Source organism: Harmonia axyridis, chromosome 4 (assembly GCF_914767665.1).
Source record: "Harmonia axyridis chromosome 4, icHarAxyr1.1, whole genome shotgun sequence".
Lineage (NCBI taxonomy): Eukaryota > Metazoa > Arthropoda > Insecta > Coleoptera > Coccinellidae > Harmonia > Harmonia axyridis.
In genome coordinates, this window is record NC_059504.1 from 1,252,603 (window position 1) to 1,266,842 (window position 14,240).

At 35.2% G+C, this 14,240-nt stretch overlaps 1 protein-coding gene across 3 annotated transcripts in view; it reads right to left on the reverse strand.

Annotated features, from left to right (window-relative positions):
* The window catches only part of LOC123678877 (pickpocket protein 28-like), a 173,008-nt gene that overhangs the window by 5,654 nt on the left and 153,114 nt on the right, over positions 1 to 14,240 (reverse strand). For 2 of the 3 annotated variants that reach the window (XM_045616137.1, XM_045616136.1), the window contains exons 4-5: positions 496 to 671; positions 5 to 142 (exon numbers count right to left, since the gene is read on the reverse strand). In XM_045616137.1, the coding sequence (XP_045472093.1) occupies positions 5 to 142; positions 496 to 671 (314 nt within the window). Of the gene's footprint in view, positions 1 to 4; positions 143 to 495; positions 672 to 1,182; positions 1,471 to 14,240 lie in introns of those variants that run through there. The other variant, XM_045616138.1, reaches the window with a different exon arrangement.

Here is a 14,240-nt window from a genome sequence, read left to right on the forward strand (position 1 = left end):
GTACCTTTCGCATAAGGACAATGTAGGATCACCGACATATCTAAGACCATGTAGGGTGGTATTGTCACAGTAGTTCTCCATCTGGTACAGGAATTTTTTCGTTACAGGTGCGGATATTGCTTTCTTCTTTGTTTTTATCGTGCTGAAAATTGAATAAAAATAGAGATGTTTTTTGATCATAGTGTTTTTTCTTCATTGCGTAGAAAAAAACCGTTACCCATTTGATTTTTTGCTATTCGGTTTTTTGTTCATTGTATTAATTTCACTGTTTTCGAGGAATGGTTGAACAACCTTACAGCTTATAATTTTCCTTAATTTTTTTCGATTATATCAAACAGTTTCTTCAAATTTACCACTTCGTTTTTAATGATAGTAGACGCTATAAAATACTATTATTCCTGAAGATGTTTTTATGATTAAATTATTTCAGCTTTACCTATACATATTTTGTGCTTAATTGACCAATTCTTACTACTTTTCTCGACGTTGCCTCACCTTATGCTTGCTGGTGGTATCTGAATGGCAATATCCTTGTTTTTCCTCTTGTAAAAGTCATCAATTTGGAATATCGTCGATTTCTTATCCTCTGGGTGTATTGGGAATCCATTGATTGGTTTTCTGGGTCGTATGGTGTTATAAGAACCGATCATCATTTTCTGGCTTTTGATTTTCTAACAAAAAAGGTCATTTGATTATATAATAATAAAATAATTCAAGATGAGGAGTCAATGGCAATATTTTCGAAAAAACTCTAAAATAATCCGAAGTAGACAGATCTGGATTACTAGCTGGTCAAAATCTATGGCACCACTTCGACAGCATATTTTGCCATCAGAATTTTGAGTTAGAAAAGCAAAAGCATTAATTTTGGTTCATTATTTTTAACTGGAATCGTTCGACGAAAAGTATATTTTAAATTCTACTGAAATTTCAACAGTTTAACAGCAAATAGAATATTTTTCCGTGTCTCAACTTTTTTTTATTGAATTTTCCTATATGCTCATAGAAATTACATATTTTTCTCTAAATATCTATCCATGAGTAACTGTATTGCGTTCGGAATCTGACGCAAAAAAACTAGGTTCACGTCCACCGTATTACGATGTTTTTTTTTCATTTTGTTTCAATGATTTGAGAAAATAATAAGTTATATTGCAAAGTTTGCAGTATTTTCTCACTTACCACACCTTAAAATCTTAAACACTAGAGGAAGTAACAATTCAAGCGACGTTCATACAGCACGAAAGAAATAAATTTACATACACAGAACTAGAGACACAAGTATAGGAAGTACCTTCGCAGGTATGTCAACTTTGCGTGATGCCTAAAACATGTTTGAGTGTAATCTATATCATCTATCACCCTTAACAGGATGGGAAAAGAATTCTATGTTTGTTTTTCCTATAAAACTAATGAGGAGACGATGTCACATATTCCATGGGTGGCTAGACCTCTAGCGTCAATTTCGGTGAAAAACGCCATTCATTATATCAGTTTTGTGTGCATTTTCTAATTTATATTTAATGAACGGTTTGCTGGGTTCCTTCAAGATGATTAGGAGAATGGTGAAAAAGAGTCACGTGACCATTAAGTTGGTTATTTTACGGCATAAGAAAAGTGGTTGTGACACATTGAGGTCTTATAATTAATTAGTGGAAGGAAAAATCGTTTTCTTAATTACAATCGGATCTATGTTTATTTTTAAGTCGGCAATTAATGCATTGGCTGAAGAATATTTGACATATAGCTGAAATAAAAATTCCTCACCTGAATAATTTTAATCTTATTTTCATTAAATCTAGCTTGTCTCAACTATATAAAATATAAAGCGGAAATAAGTTATTTTTACTTTTTAATCATCAAGATGAATTTCCGACAAGTAAAGACTGAGACAATCAAACACTTGTCTCAACTATACTGCTAATATAAATATAGAAATGATTTAATTGAGTTGAGGGTAAGTAACAATTATTCTATTTCCACTTTTTAATTATACAGGGTGATAAAAGATCAGGTCATAACTTCAGTTTTAGTTAAAAAAAGAAATTTTTTCAAGTGATTTCTTTCTCTCGAATTCCTTGGAGATACAGGTTGTTGAACTTAAAATTTAATTTGAAAAGCCTTTATCTCCGAAGGATTCGAGAGAAAGAAATCACTTGAAAAAATTTCTTATTTTAACTAAAACTGAAGTTATGACCTGATTTACTTGAAAGAAATTATTATTTTAACTAGAACTATCAGTTCATGAAACTATGTCCTGGACTTTCGAATCACTCTGGGTATATAAAATTATTTCGCTACACACTAGAAATTTTAGTCAGTTTGAATAATTCGTTTAATTTTTTGCAAAGTTTTCAGTATGAAATTTAATATAAAAATATACAGGATGATTCACCGGGATGGCCTATTACAAGTTTATGGAAATCCAATCATAATTTTGAGCTGAAAATTTCTATATTGGGGTTTGAGACAATGATCTTTCTCCCTAAAATATTTTCAGATCTCAACAACTTCCGGTTATATCGGAAACAGACTAATTCACTCACCTCCATTCTTCTAGTATTCACTTTCAAAATCTCATTTAAATAAATACTTTCATTTCCAAAGACCCTTCATTTAATAGATATCTATTTTTTTAATGAGATATCTATTCGTTTATACCTATTGAATAACCAAAAATCATATTGAAAATTCACATTTTATTTTAATTGGTGTTAAGGTATGTACAAATGAATCAGATACAATTGATGAAAATCACGAAAACTCAAATGGAAGCTGTTGGAATATAAACATGACGAATTCACTGGTTTCCATACACTTCAATCAAAACCCTTGGATCTCTTTGAGCGGGAAGGGTGAAGTAGATCTCAACTCCATCAGAATAAACATCGATTTCACCACCAAAAGCTCTTTCTCTTCCAACATTCACAAATCGTACAGACGTAATCGATCTGACGTTCTTGAAAGAAGCTGTGTATTTCAAAGTCTGATCTCTGGTACTCACAACAGGGTAGATCACCAAGTCGCGAAGAAGAAGAACATCACCATCCTGCCTCTTCTTGTAGACTTGGTCACCCCAGTTGGTGAAGCCATCATCATCAGGAAGGTCGATTTTCTGGACGGTTTTGGACTGACCGTTGGCCCTCAAAACTGCCGATCCATTCTTCAAAACTCTCAAGCTTGTGGAAACTTCAACTTCAGCCAATGTGGCTGAAAAGAGGCAAAGCACAAAGGCAGCAAGAAATATTTTCGACATTTCGACGTGTTGATTTTGTTCGATTTGGAATTGAACTATGAGAATCGTGTCCGTCTTTGGTGTTTTATACTAGATAATTGAAGAGTGTGGATTTCCTAGATGATCTTGATTGTTTGTTGATATATCTTATCTTCCTTTGAACTTGGAGCAGGCGATTACAATAAAAAAATTGAAATAACCACTTGAGTATTTGTTGACATCAGTATTTCCAGGATTTATATCCAAATATTTGGATAGGTGTATATTGTTCTATATCATATCTACGGTTTTTCCTTTTTTTATTCTCATAAATACTTCTCTGTATTGTTTTGAGTATAGGATCATTATCAAATAGTAATTGAGTACTTATTACAATTAGGTTTTTTATGATCTATGTTTGGGAAACTTTTTCGGTTGAAGTAATCTTTTGAATTAATTTTATCTTGAATGGGATATCCAGAAAACTGACAAACTCGTATCTATTCTAATTTATATGCAGATCGCTAACGGTTTCAAATAGAAAAAATGGTATTTGAAAAAAAAATTAGAAATAATAGAATGGCAAACTGAAAAATATTCGACAGCGCTCTGAAGCCATGAGTCCTAATTTTTTTCGACGACATTTACGTGCATCTCAAACATAGAGTAATAAATAGAGATAGAGGGAGTATACGCAATTTTCACATGTCCCCAACATGGTTAGATTACATTGTCGGATTGTGATATATTGTCAAGTCCATAATTTTACTATATCCTTATGAATGTATATTATATTGAATAAATATATTTATTTGATTGATTTTCAATTGAATATGCAAATTTGAATATTTGGAATCCGATATTTTTCCTAATTGTCGAATTTATAATAAGCAGAATACTATCTATTTTCTATATCTACCTGCTGAAATCCAAGGTTTGGCAACTTTTGCTCTCCTAGTGTCATCGGTTGTTTCACGTCGTTTGACGCGCTTGAAGTTTGTTTTCTGAATTTCTGATATATGTACATATTTAGGAATTTATTTCGATATATTTTGAGTTATTATCAAACGTTGATTCACTATGGGACATAAGAAGTGCGTTCTTCGTGGAGAAACTTGCGAATTGAGTGAAATATCGTATCACTGATATGTTTTCATTTCCGCGCGTTCCCTGTCAAATTTGATAGTTCATTTAGGGGACAAAATTGGCTTACTAAAAATGACATAAATGCTCCCTCTATCTATATTCATCACTTTAAGATCCCAAGCCAACATTGACTTGAATAAAACTCCACTTACATAATAAAAAATATTCGTCCGTTTTCGAGAAAATTGTGGATATCAAGATAAGTGAATCATCCTGTATACAGGCGCAGACTGTTCTCAAAACCACCCCTGAGGCATCCCGCCAAGAATGAAAAAACGGCAACGGTCAATTATAAAAATCGAGTCTGCAATTTGTTGTTCCATTATCACGCACAATCACACACACCTTGTCTTTAGTCAGCGCACATGTCCCATGACCGCCGTGCATGGGGAAAAAACACGCATGACGCCCCGTTTAGGGCCTTTTTAGCCCCGTGCCCCACAAGCACTCTGCGCGCCATAAAGGCCCCCCAAGTGGACCCCCAAACACGCGCGAACAATATTTTTCTACGTTCGGACTTTTGTTTAAAGCAAAAGTTGCGGCCTTCCAGGGTTGACAAATGTACCCCCCGCTGCAGGGCCAGCCTCTGTTAGATAAAGTTTTGTTGTTGTATTTTGTGAAATATGCGCCCCGTGCCCTCTCTGGTGAAATCATTCGCCGTGAAATTGTACATGAGTTTGAGAAGTTAATCGTGTATAATGGGAGAGGGGGGGAGGTTGAAGATTTTGGGGTAGTTTCTTGGCAGTGTTCGGGAATAACATTGGGTATAAGATTTTATAGAGTCGCCTGTGGTTGCCTCTTAATTTCTGATTAAAAAGATAAGAAAGGCAGTAATGTGAAGTAAGGAGTTTCTGCCCACTTTTTCAAATTCGTATTCGTGTAATTTTTAAATTTCTTATGTGAGTTTTTGCTTCTGCATGCTGAATTCAATATCGGTCTGAGACATAACATAAAAACATATAATGGGTGTTTTTTATCGAGGTAAATAACTTTAAGTTGGCATTACTGTTCAAGATAGCGACCGATTTAACAGCTGTCAAGTGATTTATTCTCAGTTTGGTTTGGCAATTCATCATGAAAATACTCACGCCTGAGCAACGCTTGCAAATAGTGCAATTTTATTTCGAAAATAATGGTTCTGTGCGGAATACGTATCGCGCACTACATCCATTTCATTTTGTTTAGCGATGAAGCGCACTTCTGGTTGAATGGCTGCGTCAACAAACGAAACTGCCGCATTTGGAGTGAAGCTAATCCTCAAGTGTATGTCGAAACACCGTTACATCCAGAAAAACTGATTGTTTGGTACGCTTTATGGGCTGGTGGAATCATTGGTCCGTACTTCTTCAAAAACAATGATGGCCAGAACGTTACCGTCAATGGTGATCGGTATAGAGCCATGATTACTAACTTTTTCATTCCTGAATTGAACAACCATGATGTCCAGGAGCTGTGGTTCCAACAAGACGGCGCAACATGTCACACAGCTCGTGCCACAATCGATTTATTGAAAGACACCTAATTTCACGTTTTGGACCTGTGAATTGGCCTCCAAGATCTTGTGATTTAACACCGCTAGACTACTTTCTGTGGGGCTATGTAAAGTCATTGGTCTATGCGGATAAGCCACAAACCCTTGACCATTTGGAAGACAACTTTCGCCGTGTTATTGGCGATATACGGCCACAAATGTTGGAAACAGTCATCGAAAATTGAACGTCCAGATTGGACTACATCCGGGCCAGCCATGGCGGTCATATGCCAGAAACCATATTTAAAATGTAATGCCACAAGATTATCTTGCGGATAAATAAAATTCATGTCAATCGAATAATCCATCGTTGTTTTATTGCAATTTAAAGTTCTATAGTTCTAAAAAAAACACCCTTTACAAAAATGGTATCGAAGAGTTGGAAGATCGCTATAATCGCTGTTTCGTCCTCTAAGGCATCTATGTTGAAAAATAAAATCGAATTTTGCCAAAAAAAATGTGTTTTACTATGGAAGACTGGGGACTTTCGATTGACTTGTTATATAGCAAAATCTTCTTTCTTACAGACAACCAATAAACAAGACCTTTCTGGCAACACATACCCTAAATAACCCAGAAAGCAAAAAAAATGGTTTAAATAATTAATAACTCTTATTTTCAAATTATTCCATTAATTCTAAACGTTAATCTAAAGGGCGGGTTCCAGATTTCATGGAATTTAACGGCTCAGCTACTCACCCTCAAAAACCTCTCGAATGTATTCAATCCTATGATATTATCCACACTACAGATAGAAAAGAAATACTGAATGGTAAAGTATGAATAAAGTCTAGTCATCGAATGCTCGATTATTTTCTTGTCGTCCAGACACGCCTTAATGATCACCTGGTTCTGACTGAAAATACAGGGGAGAAGAAACGGGTAGGACATTTCTTTAAAGGGGCACGTTGACACGGATATTTTGTGTCTAATTTGATTGCGACACAAACGTAATTTTTTTAAGTGGGGCAGAGTGATTTGTGGAAGAAAAATAGGTGAAATTATTCTTTATTCGTTTTTTAGTCACTTGATTAAATAGGTCACCCGATCCAATAATCGTAATTCTACGAAATGGTAATTTGAACATGTTTGAAAAGAAGTTTCCCCACGTCGAGAGGCACCTTCTCGACTGGCGTGAAAATGGAGAAAATATTTGAGCAGTTGGGACAAGTTAGTGATGTGAAGAATCGAAATCGTGTGCGTAGCTCAAGAATAACTAAAATATTGCTACTGTAGACCGTAGAAAACCCAGGTATGCCGATTCCTCATCTATCTTGGGAATTAGGCATTCCACAAAAATCTCCTAAATTATTCGTCACAGACCGCTCAAATAGAATGTTTTTCAAACATCAAAGAAGCGCACTTCTGGTTGAATGGCTACGTCAACAAACAAAACTGCCGCATTTGGAGTGAAGCTAATCCTCAAGTGTATGTCGAAACACCGTTACATCCAGAAAAACTGACTGTTTGGTGCGCTTTATGGGCTGGTGGAATCATTGGTCCGTACTTCTTCAAAAACGATGATGGCCAGAACTTTGCAGTCAATGGTGATCGGTATAGAGCCATGATTACTAACTTTTTCATTCCTGAATTGAACAACCATGATGTCCAGGAGCTGTGGTTCCAACAAGACGGCGCAACATGTCACACAGCTCGTGCCACAATCGATTTATTGAAGGACACGTTTGGTGACCGCCAAATTTCACGTTTTGGACCTGTGAATTGGCCTCCAAGATCTTGTGATTTAACACCGCTAGACTACTTTCTGTGGGGCTATGTGAAGTCATTGGTCTATGCGGATAAGCCACAAACCCTTGACGATTTGGAAAACAACATTCGCCGTGTTATTGCCGATATACGGCCACAAACGTTAGAAAAAGTCATCGAATGTTGGACGTCCAGATTGGACTACATCCGAGCCAGCCGTGGTGGTCATATGCCAGAAATCATATTTAAAATGGAATGCCACAAGATTATCTTACGGATAAATAAAATTCATGTCAATCGAATAATCCATCGTTGTTTTATTGCAATTTAAAGTTCTATAGCTCTAAAAAAAACACTCTTTACAAGTACTCAAAGCAACTGACTTCACGTCAGTGCTCTTCTAATTTTTTTCAATAGGAGTTAGATCAAAGGAGTGAGTATAAAAGGATCCAGGTGCAACAATTGAAGGCGGCATCTTCAGCCTCACAAAGTTGAAATTAATTATAAAAATATTCAACACAATGACTACCGACTCATTGTGTCTCTTTGAATTGGCCGGAATCAAACCCCCCAGTGACACAAGTATTGATACCGTTGAATAGATACGAAGATTGGGACCTCCTGTACCCGAAATTTGTTCATTTACACATCGACAGTCTTCACACAGGCCTTTTGTGCTAATAATTGATGGAGGTGGTATTACTTTCATCATGTGCTTTATTAAAACAATCATAAACGAAGGAAGGCAAAGGTTTTTGAGCGCTCTATGTCTGGATTATTCGAATTTTGAGTCGAGAACATAGAGTCATTAACATTGAGGGGGTATATGCAATTTTTACATGTCCCCAACATGGTTAGATTACGTTATCTGATTGTGATGTAGTTTCAAATCCACAAATTTACTATATCGTTATGAATGTATATAATATTGAATGAAATATGTTTATTTGAGTGATTCCCGATTAAATATGCAAATTTGAATATTTGGAATCCGATATTTTTCCTAATTGTCGAATTTATAATAAGCAGAATATTTTTTATTTTCTGTATATACCTGCTGAAATCCAAGGTTTGGTAACTTTTGCTCTCCTAGTGTCATCGGTTGTTTCACGTCGTTTGACGCGCTTGAAGTTTGTTTTCTGAATTTCTGATATATTTAGGTATTTATTTCAATATATCTTGAGTTGATATGAAACGTTGATTCACTATGGGACATAAGAAGTGCGTTCTTTGTGGAGAAACTCGCGAATTGAGTGAAATATCGTATCACACATATGTTTTCATTTCCGCGCGCTTCATGTCAAATTTGATAGTTCATGTTGGGGACAAAATTCGCTTACTTAAAATGAAACATGCTCCCTCTATCTATGTTCATTACTCCGAGGTCGGGAATTGTTTCAAACGATAAGGTTCGACTTTTGGAAGGACTATTTAATACTAAAAAATCCATTCAATCACGAATTAAGGGAAATATTATTCGAGTTGAGCAATTGAGAAAGCGCATCCACCAATACGAGCTTTACTTTCCAATACTCTTCTTGAATTTTCTGTGCCTCTGATTATGTGGCCACCTCGAAATTTCGCACGGAACTTGAAATTAATGTTTCATATAAATATCTGACATCTCAGTGCAGTTGGTTTCGTGGTTATGAAAATATTTCGTATTTTTTTTTCGATATCAGATCTTAAATTAGTTCTGGTTGAGCTATCACGACAAAATTTTGCACGAAGTTTGAAATTATTATTCTTTATTTGAAGGAAAACTTTCAACTCGATCAGAACTGTGATCACGGAAATATTCAGATTGTGTTTTTGAATTGTGTTGAGAATTTACACGATACAAGAATATCAGTACGACCAAGAAAAAGGGTACGCTAATTGTAAGAGAAAATCCAAATTCAACTGTTATGTTGAGCTTAATTCAACATTAACAGTCCACGGTTGTTCTCAATAATTGAATCTTTCTCAAACTACAACATAGAGAATTTAAAGAAAATATTTGGACGTACATCCTCATTAAATTCAACTGGTTCAAAAATTTAAGTCATCAGGCCACCATACACATCATTTATTCTCTGATTTTGCTCTTCAACAACTTGAAAATGATGAACAATTTTTTAGAAAAAAGCTGTTCAGTGATGAAGCTCATTTTTAGTTAAATAGTTATTTAAGCAGATATAATTGCAGAATTTGAAATGATGAAAATCCACAAGAAACTGTTGAGACACCATTAGGTAGATTCTGATGAAGTCCCTGTGTGGTGTACAATTCATGCTGGCAGAGATGATTAGTGAACATTTCTAGAAAATCATGGGAGAGTAACAGTGAAGGATACAGAACAAAGTTAAATGTGAAAAATTGGGTTGACAGAATGTAGATTACGTACGAAGAAGAAGTAGTGAAATCATATGAAATTTCCATACAAAATTGAATAATGTAATCTTTCAAATGAAACAGAAATTTTGTGCCACTAAATCATCTATATTTATTAATTTTTTTTAAATTGTATCTCCTCTATTGGAAAACCCATCAGAATAAAATTATTCAGCGATCCGTCCCTGTCTCGATCTTTATTGGTATTTTACTGTTTCATAAGTGAATAAAAATCATCACTGTATCGTTGGAAACCTTAATTAGACGCATCATGAATGTGGGATATTTTCATATTCGCTTGTAAAATCTGTATTTTATTTGATTTTAAAGGAAACGACGTTTATTACCAACAACGCTTAGAATTGGAAGTAATGCGGTGATTTCGTGGATTTTGTGTTATCGTAAAATGAGAAATTAATAATTATTCACCAGACGCCAGTCAGGTATTGAGAAATTCGAGTAGGAGATTTCATATTATGGATATCCTGCTTTCTAGTATCATTGACTATTCCCATCAAAAAATTCCAACCAATCATATTAACGCATATGATACAAATTACTTAGCAACGGACCAATATCAATGCATAGTGAAATTTACGGGTATTTGGACGTGTGCTTTAGGCTTTATGATGATTCTCAAAATGATTTCATTCATTTAAATTACAGTTATTATTTGAATAATTGAAGTTGAGTGAAATTTTTTCAGGGAAATAGTCTTTCATATACCTACCTCTCGTGCTTGCCAAATTATAGAATATTCGAGTTTTTGGCAAGCATTCGGGATATAACTAAAGAGTATTCAAATATGAATGCAGGGTTTTCCTCTTATTGGAAAAACCTGCATATAGCTGCAAATGTGCGAATTGATCATGGAAAATTTCATGATCAATGCGCACATTTGCAGCTATATGGAATCGATGACTTCAAGAATTCCATTTTTAAGGTCTTGAATCGATTGTAGAGTATTGGCATAGATCTTCTCTTCAACGTGGCTCCAATAGAAAAAGGCTAAAGTTGTTGAATCACAAGATCTCTAGGGATAATTGTGAACACGTCTTGGAGAAATAACACTGCCAGGAAACTTTTCCTGTGCAACGTTTTGTTGAAAATAAATCGTCTATTTCAATACCTTCCAATTCCGGCCAAAAAAATTATTCATTAATCATAGCTTGGTAGCGAAATCCAAATTTCGTTTATTTATCTCATCTGTTTTTGAAAACGGTACTTCCATTATTCGAAAACAATTGGAGAAATGATATAATCTCGGTTGAATCATAAATTAATCATAATGGATTATTGGTGGAGCACTAATAGTCAAAAGTTCAACGAACCTTTCAAAAAAACGTGCATTATCAACTTTCAAAGTTGAAGTAACCACACTTCTATTGGCAGGACTTTCTTGATTAGGTGGTGTATGACGCACATTTAGACAACCAAGTGAAATAGGATTGGAAAATTTTCATGAGTGTTGCCTAGGAAGAACTCCTAGTACCATCCAAATACAAGAAACTTCATCCAAGCTTCAACAAACAAAAACTCCACTAAAGTGACTAAAGACCACCAAAGAGTTTATGTAACAATGAATCACCATAAACCATGGAATAAACTCACCAACATATGACCTGGCGTCAGAGTTTACATCAATGCTAAAGCCTTATTTGGGGAATTCGTAAAGAAACTAAAACGTATGAAACTGAAGTCAAATGTCCTAGTTGTAAGCTGCGATATTATTTCTAGACTACATATCTGAACTATTTCCGGAGGACTTAACAAACTCTTCATGATTTGGCGAACATTCAGCTGTTTTCAGTGAAATGGAAGGGTGATTTTTGCTGAGAACTGGATAGACTTCTTATAGGTTAACCTTTCGGCACAGCTATCACAAACTTTTATATGGAAACATTCGAAAATGATGCCTTCCAAACACCTCAAATGAAGCCTCCAACTTGGGAGATATATGTAGATGATACCTTTCTCATCTGGTCTCACAATAAATAAGATTATCAGATATAGTTCCCAATGGGGAAGTATACTTGCCAATCATATCATCATAGATCGATAAAATAGGAAAATTTTTCGAGACACATTCACCAACCAATTCACAAACCAACAAAAAGCCTTCAGATGTTCTGAAGATAAAATTGATCAGCTTTCTGAAGTTGGTGTACACAGGATACCTTGTGATAGTGGAAAAGTTTGCATTGTGACTACAACACCTAGAACCAGGAGTATGAGTATGAACAGAGTTGACGATTAAACCAAACGTCTAAGCCAAACATGGTCTCACCGACAGACATAAAATTTCATTCTCGAATACAGAAATCATCTCTGATATCAAAAGCTACTACTCGCGAATGAATAAGAAAGCCATCGAAATATACAAACATTCGAGTAACACCAACAGAAGAGAAAAAACACTAACAGAATAGTGCACACTGCCTGGTTAACAGCAATAGCTCTTACAAAAACGTAATCTGTCAGAAATGGAGGGGATAAACCCCCAAAGCTCCTCCTCTTCCGGTGGGGAGAGTATAAATACCGCATCAGGAGAGAACCGTCATTCATACCGGAGAAATCCTGCGTCGAGGTACATTCTACGGCTTAGAAACCTCTGAAGATGCTCACCACAGTAATAAGCGAGAGGTCAGATGAAAAACAGATCAGGCCACGACTGAAAATCTAGAAATTTTCGTGAAAATCTTCAGGTTTATAAGATTCTTCATCGTTTGTATCTGGTTGCAACCGTTCTGCAGAAAATTGCAATTTTTATTAAGGTTCTGAGAAGTAGCGTTACAAATTGAAAAACTTTGTTGAATAAATGATAATAATTTTTGTTGCTTAATTTTAGGAATATTTCATATTCAGTGTGATATTTCTCTTGGTAAATATTAGTGTGTTATGACATCCAAGAAACAAAAAATGTCAAATACCGGATATTTTCCAATTGGGCCCACACCTTCGATCGAAAATATTCGTTCGTTCGTTCCAAGGCCAGAAGGATGATATCAAAGTGTTGTTTCCTAATTAAATTCCGAGGTGTTGGCACGACTGTGTTAACAGGTCCCCATGGAGGAGTGGGTGTATCGTTCTCCAAGTTGGGTCCACCTTGCTGTGTTGCCAGAACGCCTCTGCCCCGCCTGTTCATCCGCTTTAATGACCATCATCTGGTTAATTCATTATTTTCAGATCCATGCTAGCTAGAATCGCTCGCTACCGATTTGGCGAAGGAAGAGACAGGGACGAACCCCGAGAAAGAAAAAAATTTTTTCGTTGAAAGAGGGATAACCCCCTATTTTGCATTTTTTTTATTCATATTTGTGTTTTCACGAAACTGTCAGAATATTATGGGCAAATAGAGAAAGGTTTTACTATAAGCAGGCTTTGTTGCCATTGAATTTAGCCACTAAATCAAATATTGAAAATTTTTAACATTTAGTGTGAGTATAAAAATTCTTTGTACTATGCTGTGAAATATCTGCTACACAACAAGAAAGTAATTTACCATTAAAAAGCACGTTTGAAGGTATTGTCGAAATCATTTTGCTCGTAAAGTTGGTACAACTGTCCTCTACACCTACGCGGTTACCCGGAGTTTGATCGTTTTCTGTCCAAAAAATCGTATAGATTTGAGGTTTTCTGGGTACGTTTGGTTTGAATGTTGGCAAGGTACAGGAAGTCCCAAATTCCTCACTAAAGGCTCCTCGAGAACTATAAAACTTAACATTTTTTGTAGATCAAGAGTACCTAGATTTATAATATACTCAATTCTCAAGTCGTTATCTTGCCCTACCAGAAGATGACTGATCTGAAATATGTCAACATTTTCGTTTTCCATAATACCAAATTTTAGTGGATAGAATGTTTTAATAGGTTCATATTGGAATTTTTAATTTTTCATGGAAAAAATTGGATGAACAATTTGCGCAAATTTTTTCTTGGTTCATTTTACTGCTAATTCCGAATTTGAATATTTTGGCACCGCAGATTTTAACATCTTTCAAGGTTGTTACGTATTCCTTGTAGTTTTCGAAATAATGAACCCAAAATTAAAAAAAAAAAACGATAAATTTTGGACCTCTACAAGAAATAATACATCTCTGAAACAATAAGTCAGAGACCCCTAAAATATAAACTTTTTTATACATTAAGAGTTCATCTATAACAAACTCAAATTTCAAGTTCAAATCTTGATCTATCGGGAAATTGACATCTTCTAGAACATGTACGAAATTTTTTTGAAAATTTCAGTTTATATGCTAGATATTATCA